The following is a 17,474-nucleotide window of genomic DNA, read 5'->3' as shown; positions in this document are numbered from 1 at the left end:
GAAAGAGTAAGCGTGTGAGTTTATGAGAGAAGTAGGCATAAACCAAAAGCAAGCCACGGCTCAAAGGTAGAGCATTGGCTTTGCATGCAGAAGGTCCCAGGTTCAATCCCCAGCATCTGTAGTCGAAATGATTAGGTCGTATGTAACATAGAAAACCTTGACCTCAGACTGACAGAGTAGACAATATTGACTTTGGTGGTTCAGTGGCCTGTCTCAGTGTAAGGCAGCTTCATGTGAGGAGGAGATTCCTGTCCCAAGGCAGAAAGTGGTAATGGGAGAACTATAATCAAGGTGGCACAGCAGGATTGGGGTGGGAGAACTATAATCAAGGTGGCACAGCAGGATTGGGGGGGGGGGGGAGAAGGGAAGGGGATCGCGCCTTAAATATTTATTATTTATTTGTTTAGGGAATGTATGTACCGCCTCTCCAGAGTTCTTCTCAAGGTAGCTTACAAGTAAAAAAAAAAAATCATAAAAACATGTACAGCTTTTTGCTTTTCTCCATAAATGGCAAAAGTGGAATAAGTTATGCAAAGCAAACAAATCAGGTCATTTTGTTGCATCTGCATTCATTTGTTATGGTTCACATAATAAGAACATAAGAAGAGCCCTGCTGGATCAGACCAGTGGTCCGTCTTGTCCAGTATCCTGTCTCACAAAGTGGCCAACCAGTTACTATGGAAGGCCAACAAACAGGGCACAGGTGTCAAGGCCTTCTGCTGATGTTGCCTCCTGGCACTGGGATTCAGAAGGTTGACTGCCTCTGAACATGGAGGTTCCCTTCAGTCACCAATGGTTAGTAGCCACTGATTCTATCTTTGATTACAGTTTCTACCAATTTGCCTAGGACAGGCATTAGGCTGACTGGCCTGTAATTTCCTGGTTCCCCTCTGGACCCCTTTTTAAAACTGGTGTCACATTTGCTACTCTCCAGTCTTCTGGTACAGTGGCTGAATTTAGTGATAGCTTACATATACAGGTTAGTAGATCAACTATCTCACATTTGAGTTCCCTAAGAACTCTTGGGTGTACACCATCAGGACCTGGAGCCTTATCATAAGAACATAAGAAAAGCCAATGTTGGATCAGGCCAACAGCTGCTGAATACTGAATCAGACCACTGGTCCACCAAAGTCATTACTCAGACTGGCAGCAGCTCTCCAGGGTCTCAGGCAGAAATCCTTCAGCATCACCCTACTCAATCCTTTTAACTGGCAATACCAGGGATTGAACCTTGGACCATATGGATGCCAAACAGATGTTCTACCATTGAGCCACGGCCCCTCCTAAGTAGAGAAGGTTTCTTACAGCAACATATGAATACACTTCTGGACCAAGGCATAAGCACATTACCTGTATGATGCCTGAAAGCAACGTTACTGCAACAGCAACCTTCACCCTCATGTCATCTCTTGCTCTGAAGTTTTCAAGAGTTGTGGTATTGGTTGAGTTGGTGTCAGTAATGTCGAACATTTCATCAGGTGCTTCTCTAACAGCAACTCCGCCAATCATCAAACTGATGACAGCAAAGGTTCCTGAAAGAGAGTTAACAGAATGCATATTTCCTTCTCTAATTATTTAAAGCACGTGGCAGAAAATACAATTTTAAACATTAAAAGGTGTTACCTATGGATATATGCCTGGAGGTTCCAAAAAAGGTATACAGAAATACTGGATAAAATGAAGAATACAGACCAAAAACAGGAGGCAAAGCAGCCAGCAATGCATAAGCCAACCCTAGGAAAAAAGAATTAGAGAAAGGAGAGATAAGAAGCATTCTTGAAACATGCTTAGTTACGAAACAAATAATTTATATGAAAAATTGTTCATATGCAGGCTGTTCTTCTGATACATTCCTAATCAGCAATCAGTATTAAAGGAAGGTCACTGGGCAGAGAAGATATTGGGAGTCCCAGCCCATCACCACTCATTCTGGAAACTCATCTGCCACCTGCTTCTCTTGGTTCTAGGCGGGGAACTGAAGGGAGGGAGAAAACTGGTATTTAAGGGGCCAGATTTGGCCCAGGGGCCTCCAACTGGCTGGTCCCTATAATATATTTTGTTGTAAGTCTGCCCTGGCAAGTCTTCTCACAACTGGCTCCTCCAAATTTCTCACAGAATTGGCAGACTCAATGGCAAGAAGTGGCATTTTAATTCTGCAGCTGAATTCACACAATTGTCACAAATTGTTCCATGCTCACCCAAATTGTTGCTTGCTTATGAGAAATGAAATAAGAAAGGCACTGGTGTCTGGGACCAATTACTGGATAGTAAGGAGAAGTGGACTTGGAGTCTTCTGCATGAAGACTCTTCATAGATCTTATATATGGTGGAGATTAAACACAAAAGCTAAATTCCCCACCACAGCTGGAAAGTCTGGAATGGGTTGAATACAATAGCTCCATAAATACAACATGTGGATACAGGGCAATGCTTGCAGAGGGGGAGCAGGATCACAGGAGCATGGTGATCCTGTGTCACTAATGCACGCTTTACCACAACATGCCCACACAGCAAACTATACAAACTCTAAGCTCTGTGGCACCCTGTGGCAAATGCACACAGGCAGGACTAATCCATTCAACCCTGCTTCCACCTGAGACAAATTGCTCTGTACCCACATAAGAGGGCATCACTTCATAATGTGGTCAGTGAAACTAAATATGGCTGAACACAAACATACTTCCTGCTACTAGTTCACAAATGGTTATAGTCTTAAGCCTCGTTTTCACTCAGGTAGTAAATACAGGTCTGAAATACTTCACACTGCAAGCTGGAACTTGTGTGAATGAATTTTTGATTCCCTGAATGAACAGACTCTTACACAAAGAGACCGGTAATTTCAGAGAAAGAGAAGGTTGGAATTCATCTTCTACATACCAGCTCTCTGTGGAGGGTTTGTTTGTTTTTTTAATGGAGAAAAATTTAATTGTTTCAGCCTCTCCAACAGTAGGAAGTGGTATATCTCAGACACAGGTTTGCTACCTCAGGGAGAACCAGGGCTCAGCCTGGATATATATTTTTCTCTGTAGTAGTTACCAAAGTCAACATACTTAGTTTGGTAGCCTGTCCTTTCTCCCAGAATGCCATAAAAGCACCATAATCTACCCGAGGCCTCTCAGTATGCTTCAGTCCAAGTATAGATTTGAACATGGGTTCTTTCCAGCCAAGCTTACTACTCTGGCTACTAACCAAGCTAACTCTGACAGAAACTGGTCTCAAAGCTTGTCCAAACATGCACTTATTGATAGGCTCCTCTCATATGGAAAAATGACACGCCTCTTTTCACACGGGAAGTCTCCTAGTTTGGTCATGCTCCCTAGGGTTGCCAGCCCCGGGTTCGGAAATTCCTGGAGATCTGAGGGTAGAACCTGGGAGAGTGGGGGTTAGGGACCACAGTAGGGCATAATGCCCTGCAATCCACCATCTAAAGCTGCCATTTTCTCCAGAAGTGGGATACATTTTTAAATACGTGAACTATGGCAATCAGTTGTAATTCCAGGAGATCTCCAGCCCCCATCTGGAGGTTTACAACCCTACTCCCATGTGGAGGGGAGGCTACAGTCCATGTTTTGGACTTTTAAAATGAACTGTAGAGCACCATTTTACTTTGTATTTACTGATGTTTTAATGTAACCTATGTTTTATTCCCGGCGCTGCCGCTTGTTTGCCGCCCTGGGCCATATGGGTAGGGCGGGATATAAATCCCAAAATAAATAAATAAATAAATAAATAAATAAATAAATAAAATGTTAAGTTTACCACTGGGAGGAAGAATTGTCTTCTCTCTGAAGTTTTAAGCTTTACATGAGGACACTATCAAACAAGGTGTTTTTGTTTGTTTTTAAAATTAAGGTGGTACAGCTCCCATGAGAGGAATGTGCCATCTCAGCTAATATCAGTTGGAATCACTCCTAAGATCTGTTACATTGCATTCATTACATATATTCCTGGAGATCTGAGGGTAGAACCTGGGAGAGTGGGGGTTAGGGACCACAGTAGGGCATAATGCCCTGCAATCCACCATCTAAAGCTGCCATTTTCTCCAGAAGTGGGATACATTTTTAAATACGTGAACTATGGCAATCAGTTGTAATTCCAGGAGATCTCCAGCCCCCATCTGGAGGTTTACAACCCTACTCCCATGTGGAGGGGAGGCTACAGTCCATGAGCATAATAGGCCACACCCAACAGCAGAAACTAATTAGGATTGGCTACATTAGGGGCCTAACATGCAAAGGAGTTCCTGCTACAAAAAAAGCCCTGGGTAAACAGAATAAGAAGCAAAAGGTGGGTGTGTCTGGATGAGCACACTTCTGGTAACATGGGGGTGTGGCCTAATATGCCAATGAGTTGTGCTGTCAGGGGTGTGGCCTAATATGCTAATGAGTTTCTGTTGTTGGATGTGGCCTATTATGCTAATGAGTTCCTGCTGGGCTTTTTCTACAAAAAAGCCATGGTTTTCTGCATATTCACATAAGGAATTAGGTGGAAGCCCTTTATCACAAAAACGTCTCTAACGGTTGTTCTGAAAATGTTTAAAGAAAAGGTAAAAGTTAAATTTCACTAACCTTGAGGAAGCTGCATCACCCCAGTACTTATACCTGAGACAATGTCTCCCAGCAAATACTCTTTCACCGGATATTTTGGGAGCCATTTAAAGATTGGTAAAAAACTAGTGAGAACAGATTTGGCTTTCTTGGAAGAACAGCTGAAACAAATACAAAAAAGTACAATATGAACTGATAGAAATCAGCAAGAAGGCAAATTTTTTTGCATATGTAGCCTATTTGATGCTGGTACTCCATGGTTTGAACTTATTCAGAAACAAACTGGTGTTTTCAAAATGTTTGTATCAAATTTGTAATCTGCCATGCAGGTCACATTTTTAGTGCAAACGTGGGGTAACAATATTTGAAATAAATAAATAAATAAATAGGCAGATGCTCTTATAAAAGAAAATATACCTGCCCTCTCAGTGGGACTAAGTTTGAGGTCCTTGTTTATGGTCAGAGTGCAAAGCCAAGAAAGAAAAAATATCATCCAACTACTATAATAGTTGCAAATTCAATTTTTATAAAGTCTATATAATTTGTGACCTTTAGCACAGAGTACAAATCTTATGGGGGATGTAAATCTGACCAAATTTCAGAAAAAAATACAATGCCTACAGCTTTGTGAGATTTGAGTTGGCTAACATTCTAGAACTACCTGCCTTGTGTTTATGGCTTTAAAAAAAAAAGTTATTTGCCACAATTTTAGTTATTGGTCCAAGGTAGGGTTGCCAAATGATTCTTCGCCGGGAGCGGGAGGCTCCCGGCCGTGTTGGATGTGTGTGCGCGCGCCGCGTGCGCATCACCCGGAAGTGACGTAGGCACGCTGGGCACGCTGGGCACGCTGGGGGCGGGGCCACGGCCATACAAGGGAAAACCATAGGGATTTCCCTTGTATGGCTGTGGCCCCGCCCCCAGTGTGCCCAGCGTGCCTGCGTCACTTTGAGGTGACGCGCACGCCAGGGTGGAGTTCCCCCCGGGGCCCGATTCCACGGCGGTGGAAATCGGGCCTCCGAAGCGGGGGTTTACCCGCCACCCGCCCCCACTTGGCAGCCCTAGTCCAAGGACAGGGGTAGAAAGAAAATGGGAATTGTCCTCTCAACTGACAAAAACCATATTGTTGAAAGATATTTGAACACAGAATTTCAATTTAGCTCTCTGAGTGATTTTCCTCTTCAAAAATTGTAGGGGGGAAAACTCTTTGGTTTATATGAGGAGTCTCCAACCTTCTGGAGCCTGTGGGCAGCTCTGGAATTCTGACACAGCATGGTGGGCACAACCACAAAATGGCTGCCACAGAAGGTGGAGCATAGCACAAGATGGCTACCACAGGAGGCAGAGTCACATAGAAAGGCTCAATGCAGGGGACAAGGAGTAATTTTTAAAGGGTCTTTTTGTGAGCAGAGTGCAGCCAGCGACAACCCCTCTCCCTCCCTCCTGAAATTTTTAAAGGGCCCTCCAGCTGATGGGCAGTCCACATGCTTCCCAACAATCAGCTGAAGACCATTAAATCTCACAGGAGGGGAGGGAGAGGGGTGACCCTGGGTGGTCACTCTTGGGGGCGGGGCTTAGGGACAGGATTTGGGGTATACTGCTCAACACATGCAATCAGGGTTGCCTACCCCAACTTAGACTGAAGAATTTTAGACTACAGTGATAGTTTGAGCAAGCAGACAAAGCATTCTGAAGAATAATGTGGATACAACCACATAATATGTATCTTCACAAGGGGAACAACATCTCTCATTAAAATAAAAGAAACAGCCTCTCTTTCTAACCCATTAGGAAGAAAATTGAGCCCTTTCTTCTGACATGCTAACTTTCTGCACGCAGGGAGGTTGTGATTTTTTAAAAAATGTGGGGACACAATTATACAATCTACCACCTGCATCTTGAAAGAGTTACATCATAGCAAAGTGGCTCCATACTGTTTTTAGGAATGTGTAGATTTGCTCTTACAGCTTCATGGGAAAGTGGTACTAAGACGACTGCATGTTTGTTTGCATTGCGAAAGTCATCTAGATGCAATGTATAAATTAATAGGCATAAACATCCTACCGACAAGAATGTGCTATCTTCTGACCAAGAGACTGGGAAGTCTTTTCCTTCTTGTGCAGCTGGCCTTGGAGGACTCCTTGGTTATATACTCGCCTTTCCACACAGTACATCTGGTCTGACACAAGGCATATTTCATGTTCTCCAACATATTCCATAGTACATTTCAGTGAATGAGTAAAGGTGAAGAGCTGCTCCTTGCAGTTGCTAACAAAAATAAATATATGGAAAAGGTAAGTAAATGTAAAGGTTCCCTTGCTCGAAAGCCAGTCGAATCCGACTCTGGGGTTGCGGTGCTCATCTCTGTTTCAAAGCCGAAGAGCCAGCGCTGTCCGAAGACGTTTCCGTGGTCATGTGGCTGGCATGACTAAACACCAAGGCGCACGGAACGCTGTTACCTTCCCACTGAAGTGGTCCCTATTTATCTACTTGCAATTTCTTGCTTTCGAACTGCTAGGGTGGCAGGAGGTGGAACTAGAAACGGGAGCTCACTCCGTCATGCGGCACACTCGGGTCTCGAACTGCTGAACTACCGACCTTCCACAGCCTGCAGTTCAGCGTCTTAACCACTTGAGCCACCGCAGCTCAAAGTGGTAGAAACACATAAACAGCTCTTGTTTGGCTCCTCATTACCCTTGACTATGGGGTATCTGATTAATCTTACAGAGCTTTGATACCCTTAAAATAATGTGAAAAAGAGAGCTGCCAACAGTCATTTTGCCTTTCTTTGCAACACCTTTTCACAGACCTTTCTACATTATGTGAATGCATGTTATTCCGTCCAAGCCAAGCTCCCTGTGGTAATATCGCTGTCCAGAAAAGCACTTCAGTACTATGGAAGACACACTGGAACAACCTCCACATGCTGAACCCTTGTGGCAGTACTTTCTAAGGACATCTAATATTCAAGATGGGTTGAGAGTTACAGAAAGCAGTTGTGTTTAAAGCAAAACCTAAATTTAAATAAAATGCTGCATGATTTGGCTACATATAAATAGAGGTGGTTAGACGTTTCTTAGAGTGATGGAGCGCAGCAGCTTAAACTGAGTTTTTGGAATTGGATTACCAACCATATGACTTCCTCAGATTAATCACATTACCAAACCCCTCGAAACTAGACAATAATACATTGTCAACAAAAATGTGAGAAAACAAAAAATAAAGGCAAAGCTCAGGTTACATGGCATTGTGTACACAGGTTCAGTGCTACACCTGCAGTCCCCCTGCTCACCAATTGGGGTTGTATTTAAAACACCGTAGTAATGCAAATGAAAAATGTATGAAGTGCATGGATAATATTAATATGTATTCATTTAAACTAAAATCTCTACAAGACAGACAAAGCAGGTTAGTCTGAAACAAGAGTGCTGTTTCTTACTTCAAACAACCAAACTGTCGACAGTGTTCCCTCTAAGGTGAGTTAGTGTGAGCTAGCTCACAGTTTTTTAGCCTCTGGCTCACACATTTTTGTTTTAGCTCAGGAAGGATGGCTTCAGAGCAAACTTAATTTATGCAGTAGCCAAATTGCTCGCTCACAACTTTAATGCCAGTAGCTGACAAAGTAGAATTTTTGCTCACAGAATTCCACAGCTTAGAGCAGGGGTGTCGAACTCATTTGTTATGAGGGCCGGATCTGACATAAATGGGACCTTGTTGGGCTGGGCCCTGTGTGTCATAAAATGTAATGCCAGGTAGCGGAGATATAAACTTTATAAAGGACACAAACACAAAGGGGTTTTTTTTACTTAAAATAAAAACATGCTTAAAACATTAGCTCTGTAAGCTTCAAACCTACTTTTGATTTATTGACATTCATCACAGAAATCTCATGCTCAGAGTTCTGAGTCTAGGACTCAGGTTAAAACATGAAATGGCTGAGTGATTAAGAGAGTCTGGCAAAGCAAGCTATGATGCAGCAGCAGCAGCAGAACTGGAAGCAGGAGATGGCCAGTTCCACTGTGGGCCTGATGGAAGCCCTCCCAGGTGCCTCATCCGGCCCCTGGGCGACATGTTTCACACCCCTGGCTTAGAGGGAGCATTGTTTGAGTCTCTTGAGCTGACAATTTTCTGAGGTGAAGTTCCTTCCTGGATGTAACTTGTTTGGCAGAAGGCAGACAGAAGTGACTGTAAAACGTTTTCCTTTTGAGACACTATGAAACAATGTTCCCAAACTATAGACACTTACAGTTTTCTTTCTGTAAACAAAACAAACCTTCTGAAACATGAAGCAACCTCACAAAAAGTACTAACTTGCCATTGGGATTTTTCTTTATCCCAGAAAAAGTAATGTTCTGGGTACATTAGGATAAAAATAGTCCCATGAGTTTTTCCAGAAATCTCTAATCCAGGGAAGCATTCTTAAGTGCTCTGAAGAGATACACCTCCCACAAGGTTGATTTGATAACATTCCACAAAACTGGTGTGTGTTATTACATATGCAAAAAAAGGAGGGGGTGGAATCTAACCAAACATTTGACCTCATACGAAAGCGTATATCTAGACAGGGGTGTTGAACTGATTTGTTATGAGGGCCAGATCTGACATAAATGAGACCTTATTGGGCCAGGCCATGTGCGTCATAAAATGTGATGCCAGGTAGCGGAGATATAAACTTTATAAAGAATACAAACACAATTAAAGATTTTTTTTTACTTAAAATAAAAACATGCTTAAAAATTAGCACTCCTGCAGTATTTTGTTTATTTAACAGTATCTGATAACTGACACCTCTTGCTCTGAATTATGGCATCAAAATGTCTGTGCTGTTGCAATCTTGAGTATGCTGTTGAAGTGCGTGTCTGTAAGCCACAAACCTACTTTTGATTGACATTCACTACAGAAATCTCATGCTCAGAGTTCTGAGCCTAGGACCCAGGGGAAAACATGAAATGGCTAGGCATTGCAAGTTTTTGTCATAAGTTGCTTTGTGTGCTGGTCAAGAACATGAGAAGGCACCATGACATAGACTGAGAGCTATGTGTTTGTCTACAAAACCAGTCTTCCTCAGTGGACCTACTATCTGAGAAGTCTAAATTCAAAATCCCTAAAGGAAATGTGCTGGGTGAACTTGGTCTGGACACAGACTCTCAGTCTAATCCGCCTCACTAGTTTGTTGTTATTCCTCATCTAAATAATTCACATGGCTTTCCTACTGAGAAAGACTGGATCATGAAGGCATGAATACAGTGAAAAGGGGGAGGGAACCCAGTTACACCCAGGAGAGCCACAGCATAACAAGCCCAACAAAACACACACACTGTAGCAAGGCACACAAACCTTGGATAAAACTTTGTTGGTCTTAAAGGTTGTTTGTATTTCTCCAGTGTGATTGAGGCAGCCAAGCAAAGCAAGCTCTCCCTCCTCCCCTTTGGGGAGAAGCCTTAGCCAGTGGAGGGGAAGAAAGGCTTGCTTTTCTCTCCTGTGTGATTGAGGCAGCCTGGCCAGGAAGCAAGCTTTGGCTCATTCCTTCCCTCCACCTGGGAGGAGGGGGAGGAGCCTCAGCCAGAGCAGGGAACAGAAGCTTGCCTATCTATCTCTCCTGAGCGATTGAGAGAGTCTGGCAAAGCAAGCTAGGACACAGTAGCAACAACAGCAGCAGCAGAACTGGAAGAAAAAGCAGGAGACAGCCAGTTCTATTCCAGGCCTGACAGAAGCCCTCTGGGGGCCTGATCCGGCCTACGGGCCGCATGTCTGACACCCCTGATCTAGACTCTGGATATCTGCAACATACTCTACAAGTATGATCACTCCATGATGTTTAATCTTATTCTTTTTCCAATCTAGACGTCATGAGAAGAACATACAAGACGTCATGCAGATGAAAACGAACTTCCCCGGAGTAACCGTTTTGTTTTGATATTTCTTTTTCATACAAATATCCTGACAAGGAACATAAACATTACTCATAACAGGAAACCATCCCTGCCTTAATACATAAACCATCACAAATTTAGAAACATACATACAGTTCTGCTTCCACTTATTCATTCACCTTCCAAAAGGATATCTCTAATTCTATGAATAAAACATATTTGATTATATTAAATATCTTAATTTCATTATTCTATATCCATACATAAGTGCTATACAAGATACATATGTAAAAAATCCTTACCCCAGCAACTTTGGAATAGCTTATAACTGGCACATAGCCTATGTATCAAATCGGGCTGATAAGCCTTAGCAATAGCTCTCATTGCTTGATCTTATATCCTAATCGATGTCTCACCTGCTACCTAAAAGATGTTGCCAACTTACTATGTTTGTTGTTTCCAACACACTCCTCTCATTGTTCATACCAGAACCCCCAGACAAACAGACAGAAGAACAAAACCATACTTATCCACGCAACCTAATGTACGTCCCTAAACCTACAGTCAAAAATTCTCACTCTAAGTTGTTATAAAAAACATGACAATTCCAGGGCTGCATTCAATCCCACTGGTTGAATCGTATCCAATTTGAAGCACCAATAGGCTTCCCTTTGAAGTAGTATTTTACGTGTGTCACAGACTTCGTAGGGTTTAGAGCGAATGACTTCCAAAACTGTACTCTAGGTCTTGATTTATGCTCAAGCACCTGGGTTCTAAGTGCTCGAGAGGACTGACCTACATATTTTAAACCACAGCCACATATTAAAAGGTAAACTATCCCTTTCGTGGCGCAGGTCGAAAAATGTGTGATGTCCTTTCTGTAGTTCACCTCCGGAGAGTCCAATACATCTGTTTCCCACATCTGTGGGCATGCAGCGCATTTCTTACACCTAAAATGGCCCCTGGGGAGTGTATCCTGTTGACTACTCTGATGTAAATCGGCTCTAATGATCTTATTCCTTATGCTACTGGTCTTTCGAAAGCCTATGGTCGGAAGATTTTGACACAAGGGTACATTGTTAAGCATATGCCAAAGACGCAAAACTATCCTTTTAATATCATACGATCTATTGGTGAAGTCCAGATCCCAATGTTCATTTTCGTGTCTTCTGTGCAGGCACACATGGGACTGCCTAAAGGCAGGCCTGCCGCGGGATACGATTTCCAGAGTCTCTATTAATCATAAAATTGAGTGCTCCCCCTCCCCTCGCAGAGGAGAGTCGAGCTCCTCTCTCTCTCTCTTTTTAATCTTCTCGCCTTAGCGGTCACATGATGAGGGGAGGGGGAGGCACTCTTCCCTCAGTCCTTTTTCTGCCGCCATAGGGAAAGGACGTTCCAGAGCGTTACTCCTCACATTTACCTCAGAAGCTGTGTTATAACATCCTATTTCCATGGCGTTATTTTAAAAGTGCGATTCCTGTGGCTCGAAGATGGCCACAAACGATGATCATTTAAAATGTTTATTCTGTCTTGGAGAGGGGCATAAGACAGATTCCTGTCAGTCCTGCAGTCTCCTCACGCCTAAAACGAGACAGGAGAGGGCTCTTCAACTGAAAGCCTCTCTTTGGCAAAAGGCTCTGGAGGCACAAGGAGAGGTTCCGTCACCTCAAATATGAGATAAGACTCCCTCAGGAGCTCTCGATAAACCCCATAAGCTGAAACAACGATCGGCAGGGGCCAGCAAAGATCGGTCGCCTTCCTCCCAACCTCCACCTAAAAAGAAGAAGAAGAGTGCGACCGCCTCCACATCGTCTGACAGAACGGGTGCTACTCCTCTGCCCCCTCCTTCTCATGTACCTGGGCCAGCCGTATCTCCACCCACTCTGCCTCCTCCAGCAATCGCCTCAACCCCGGCTGATGTATCACCGTCAGGAGGTGCTTCGCCACCGCACTCCAGTCAGCGGAGGTCCAGATCGACCCGGCGTCGAAGCCCAATAGCTCGATGTCGACGAACCTCAGCATCCAGCTGGGAGGACAAGCTTCGACGTCGACAGGTTTCAGGCTCTCCCACGTCCCTGTCCTCTACTGATGATGTGGAAGTGCTGAAGCCGCCCTCACTCTTGCACTCCGAGCGCTCCCGGTCTTCCAGCTCCAGGAGAGAGGGAGGGCGTTACTGGGATTTTCCTACAGCCTGGTCCCACATGCCTCCCTGGATGATCCCACCATGGTACTGCAGCAGATCTTCAACACGGAGTCGAAGCAGACAGCACAGTTGTAGCCGTGTCTCGGCGTCGAGGGACGTCTCCCTCGAAGAAAGCACTGGTGCAGATAGATCAACCTGCTGTTCCTTTAATGCTACCGGAGCCGCTGGATCATGATCCTTCAGATGCAGAATCTGATCATACCTCCCTCCCTCCACCAGAGGACAGTGTTGGGAATGCTGCTCCGGTTTTGCCAGCTGAAGACCTGAGGGTTTATTCAGAGCAGTTGCTGCATATGGTGAAGGCTTTAAAGATAGACTATGCCTCTCCCAAACCAACGGAGGAAGATCCTGTTATGGACATTCTGTACTGTAATGAGCCGGGACCAGTAGCAGTTCCTATGGTTCAAGGGATAAAAGAGATTACTGGCAATGCATGGGCCAGACCCTCTTCTAACAATGTCTCTACTAGAAAGATTGAAAATCTGTATAGAATTAGAGAGGATGAGGCTTATTACCTGTACCATCATCCACAACCCAGCTCCGTGGTGGTAGAAGTAATACCTTCCAAGCAAGCAGGAGGCCCTCGTTCTTCCCCTTTAGATAAGGAGGGCAGGAAGTTAGATATTCTGGGCAAGAAAATCTACTCCTCAGGGGCTCTGTCTCTGAGAATCTCCCATTTTAAAGCCATTATGGCTAGGTATCAGGTATTTCTTTGGGATAAATTGAACCCACTCCTAGAAGATTTACCTGATGACAAAAGAGAGCAGGCACGCCAGCTCATGATGGAAGGTGCTATATTAGCCAAGCAGGAACTAAACACTTCGCATCATTCCGCAGACGCAGCTAGTAAAGTCATAGCATCTGCAATAGTTTTAAGGAGACACTCCTGGTTAAGGTCCTCAGCACTTCCACCTGACACTCGATCCCGTATTGAGGACCTCCCTTTTGAGGATAAATTATTGTTCAGCGAACAGACCAATGATGTTTTAGAGAGGGTCAGAAAGACCAAATATACGGCAAAGTCCTTGGGCTTAGCAACCCAACAGTCTGCTCCACCTAAACCCAGGTATTTTTCCAAGCCTTTTTCTCAGCCCTCTCTGGGTCGGGGATACAGGTTTCAAACCAACTCATATCTACCGTTCCGCCACTCTTATAATAGTGGTTATCAACCCAGGCGTCAACAACAACCACAACGCAACCAGCATTTTCGCTCCCCCCGGGCCTCAAGTGCTAAACCTAAACCTTGGCAATGAAGCTTCCCTCCTCTGTTCAGGGCACGTCTTTTATCGTTTGCACACTGTTGGTCAGTTATCTGTTCAGATGTTTGGGTTCTTCAGATAATAAAGTTCGGTTATTCTGTAGAGTTTAAAGTGCCACCGCAATTTCATAAAGTCAGGTCAAGACGCCAAACAGATATTAGTTTAGATGTTGAACTTCAATCACTATTGCATAAAGGTGCTATAGAGGTAGTTCCTGATACAGAGGAGAACTATGGCTTCTATTCCAATTATTTCCTGATCCGGAAAAAAGGGGGTGGACACAGACCTATATTAGATCTTAGAGATCTAAATACATTTCTGGATGTGCGTAAATTTCGTATGATTTCCCTAGAAGATATTTATCCTTCTATTCCAAAAGATGCCTGGTTTGCTGTGATAGACTTACAAGATGTATATTTTCATATTTCTATTCATAGCAAATACAAGAAATACTTGCGTTTCATGAGACAAGGGGTTACTTACCAGTATGCTGTGCTGCCCTTTGGTTTGGCGACCGCACCTCGAGTGTTTACAAAGTGTTTTTCCGCTGTCATCGCTTATCTTAGACTGAAAGGGTGCACGGTGTATGCCTATCTGGATGACTGGCTTTTCGTAGCCATTTCCAGAGACCTTTTAATCTCCCAACTTGACCTGGCACTTCGTACTCTGCACTGGCTGGGGGTGGTTATTAATTTTGGAAAATCCCTACTCTCTCCAGCTCAAGTTACTGAGTTCATTGGGGCACGGTTGGACTCCGTTGCTCTTAAAGCTTTTCTCCCAGTAGAGCGGGCCAGAGCTATACAGTCAATGGTGGCTTCCTTTACAAGCTATAGATTTCAAAGAGCCATTAAGATCCAGAAACTATTGGGTCTGATGGCTGCCACTACTTCCACAGTGCAATATGCACGCCTAAATATGAGACCATTGCAGAACTGGTTCATTAGAGCATTTAGAGTAGGGGTGGACCCTCAGTGGAAGTGTTTATCGATTCCACGGTCGGTCCTTAATTCCCTTGCCTGGTGGACTCATGATTCCAACTTATTGGCCGGTTTTCCACTGGCTCCTTTTTCACCTGACCTACACCTATATACGGATGCCTCGTTAACAGGCTGGGGTGCTCACTGTAACTCATTGCAGTTCAGTGGACGTTGGACGCGATATGAGTCTTCTCTTCATATCAATGTATTGGAACTCAGAGCTGTAAGATATGCTCTCTCTTCTCTTACAGGCCCGGCATGCAACAAGACAGTCCTCTTGTCTACGGACAATGTAGCAACAAAATTTTATGTCAACAAACAGGGTGGCACAGGGTCATTAGCACTGTGCAGGGAGGCCTCCCTTCTTTAGTCTCTAGCAATACGATACAAGATTCATTTAATGGCAATACATATTCCAGGGACATCAAATGTCCTAGCAGATGCGCTGAGTCGTCAAGCGCATTCGGACCACGAATGGTCCATTCCCAGGAAGTACTTGAAACCAATCTTTCAGAGATGGGGCACACCGGTAATAGATCTCTTTGCCTCTCATTCGAACGCCAAATGTCCACTGTTCTGTGCCCGATCACCGAAAGGGGGGAATTGTCTGGAAGATGCGTTCCTCCTAAGTTGGGAAGGCGTTCTATTTTACGCATTCCCTCCCTTGCCATTATTGCAGAGAGTCCTGACGAAAATAGCACAGGACAAGACACAGCGCATTCTAATTGCTCCCTTTTGGCCTCGTCGCCCATGGTTTCCTCTGTTGCGAGACCTGTCCAAGAACCAGTCCGAACCTCTCCCGTTAGTGCCAGATGTCCTGACATCCTGCCAGGGAACACATCCGGACATACACATGCTGAACTTACACGCCTGGCTCATTTCCCAATAAAACCATGTTCTGACCGCATTGCAGAGATCCTGTTAGCATCACGCAGGCCTTCCACTTGGCGTTCATACACAAGGAAGTAGAATAGGTTTACCACTTGGGCAAGTAATCAAGACATACATCCTGAATGTTGCCCGTTGATGACAATCGTTGATTACCTATTAAATATACTGCATACGGATTCATTTGGCTGCTATTTCTGCTTTTCATGTTGGCATTGATTCCAAGCCTGTTTTTTCTAATGCTTTATCAAAACGTTTTCTTAAAGGTTTATTTAATAAATTTCCACCTGTTCGTCCACCTGTACCGCAATGGAGTTTATCAGTTGTGCTCACGCATCTAGTACACCCACAGTTTGAACCTTTGGATGCATGTGAACTGTCTTTTTTGACCTATAAAGTGGCCTTTCTGGTAGCCATAACATTTGCCCGCAGGGTGGGAGAATTACAGGCCCTACGAAGTGATGCCCCATTCATCAAATTTCATCCTGATAAGGTTGTATTGCGTCCGAGTTTAGAGTTCCGTCCCAAGGTACTCTCTACGTTTCACCTCTCACAAGACATAGTGCTGCCAAGTTTCCTCCCAGAGCCTTCCTCCCCAGCGGAGACGACATTACATATGCTAGATGTTAGGAGAGCTTTATTGTTTTATTTACAGCGCACGTCCCATTTTCGAACCATTGCTCATTTGGTTGTTTCCTTCAAGGGCCCAAAGAAGAGTCAGGGGGTCTCTGCGCAGACCATTTCCAGGTGGATAACCTCCGCGATTTGATTGGCTTACGGAGCGGCTCGCCTGCAATGCCCTTTTCCGATCCGAGCGCATTCTAATAGAGCGCAAGCCTCTTCTGCAGCTTTTCAACAAGCAGCTGTGGACGTCACAGAGATCTGCAAAGCTGCAACATGGTCCTCTCCTCTGACGTTCATTAAGCATTATTCAATTGATGTTGATTCTCGAGCTGATGCGGCTGTGGGAAGTTCGGTTTTACACTCTTTGTTTAAATAAAGATGATGTTAGCCCACGCCCGCCTCCTTGTTTATTCAGCTCGCTAATCTCCCATGTGGGACTGCACAGAAGACACGAAAATGAAAACATGGTTGCACTTACCTGTAACTGATGTTCATTGAGTGTCTTCTGTGCAGGCACACATCCCTCCCTCCTACCCTGCCGTGGGCTGTATGTTCATGAAGTTTTTTCCCTACGGCGGCAGGCAAGGACTGAGGGAAGAGTGCCTCCCCCTCCCCTCATCATGTGACCGCTAAGGCGGGAAGATTAAAAAAAGAGAGAGAGAGGAGCTCGACTCTCCTCTGCGAGGGGAGGGGGAGCACTCAATTTTATGATTAATAGAGACTCTGGAAATCGTATCCCATGTGTGCCTGCACAGAAGACACTCAATGAACATCAGTTACAGGTAAGTGCAACCATGTTTAATTTGTCCTGTCTTCTGTGCAGTCCCACATGGGAGATTAGCGAGCTGAATAAACAAGGAGGCGGGCGTGGGCTAACATCATCTTTATTTAAACAAAGAGTGTAAAACCGAACTTCCCACAGCCGCATCAGCTCGAGAATCAACATCAATTGAATAATGCTTAATGAACGTCAGAGGAGAGGACCATGTTGCAGCTTTGCAGATCTCTGTGACGTCCACAGCTGCTTGAAAAGCTGCCGAAGAGGCTTGTGCTCTAGTAGAATGTGCTCGGATCGGAAAAGGGCATTGCAGGTGAGCTGCTCC

At 44.5% G+C, this 17,474-nt stretch overlaps 1 protein-coding gene across 1 annotated transcript in view; it reads right to left on the bottom strand.

The window, feature by feature from the left end:
* SLC26A5 (solute carrier family 26 (anion exchanger), member 5) overlaps positions 1-17,474 on the bottom strand; it is a 53,096-nt gene that overhangs the window by 18,367 nt on the left and 17,255 nt on the right. Inside the window, exons 2-5 of the mRNA XM_015415058.1 lie at positions 6,612-6,815; positions 4,572-4,711; positions 1,627-1,737; positions 1,354-1,535 (exon numbers count right to left, since the gene is read on the bottom strand). Of these exons, the coding sequence (XP_015270544.1) occupies positions 1,354-1,535; positions 1,627-1,737; positions 4,572-4,711; positions 6,612-6,815 (637 nt within the window). The remainder of the gene's footprint in view (positions 1-1,353; positions 1,536-1,626; positions 1,738-4,571; positions 4,712-6,611; positions 6,816-17,474) is intronic.

Source organism: Gekko japonicus, unplaced genomic scaffold, assembly GCF_001447785.1.
Source record: "Gekko japonicus isolate JY-2015 unplaced genomic scaffold, Gekko_japonicus_V1.1 scaffold5, whole genome shotgun sequence".
Lineage (NCBI taxonomy): Eukaryota > Metazoa > Chordata > Lepidosauria > Squamata > Gekkonidae > Gekko > Gekko japonicus.
This window is presented reverse-complemented; position numbering and strand designations above follow the sequence as displayed.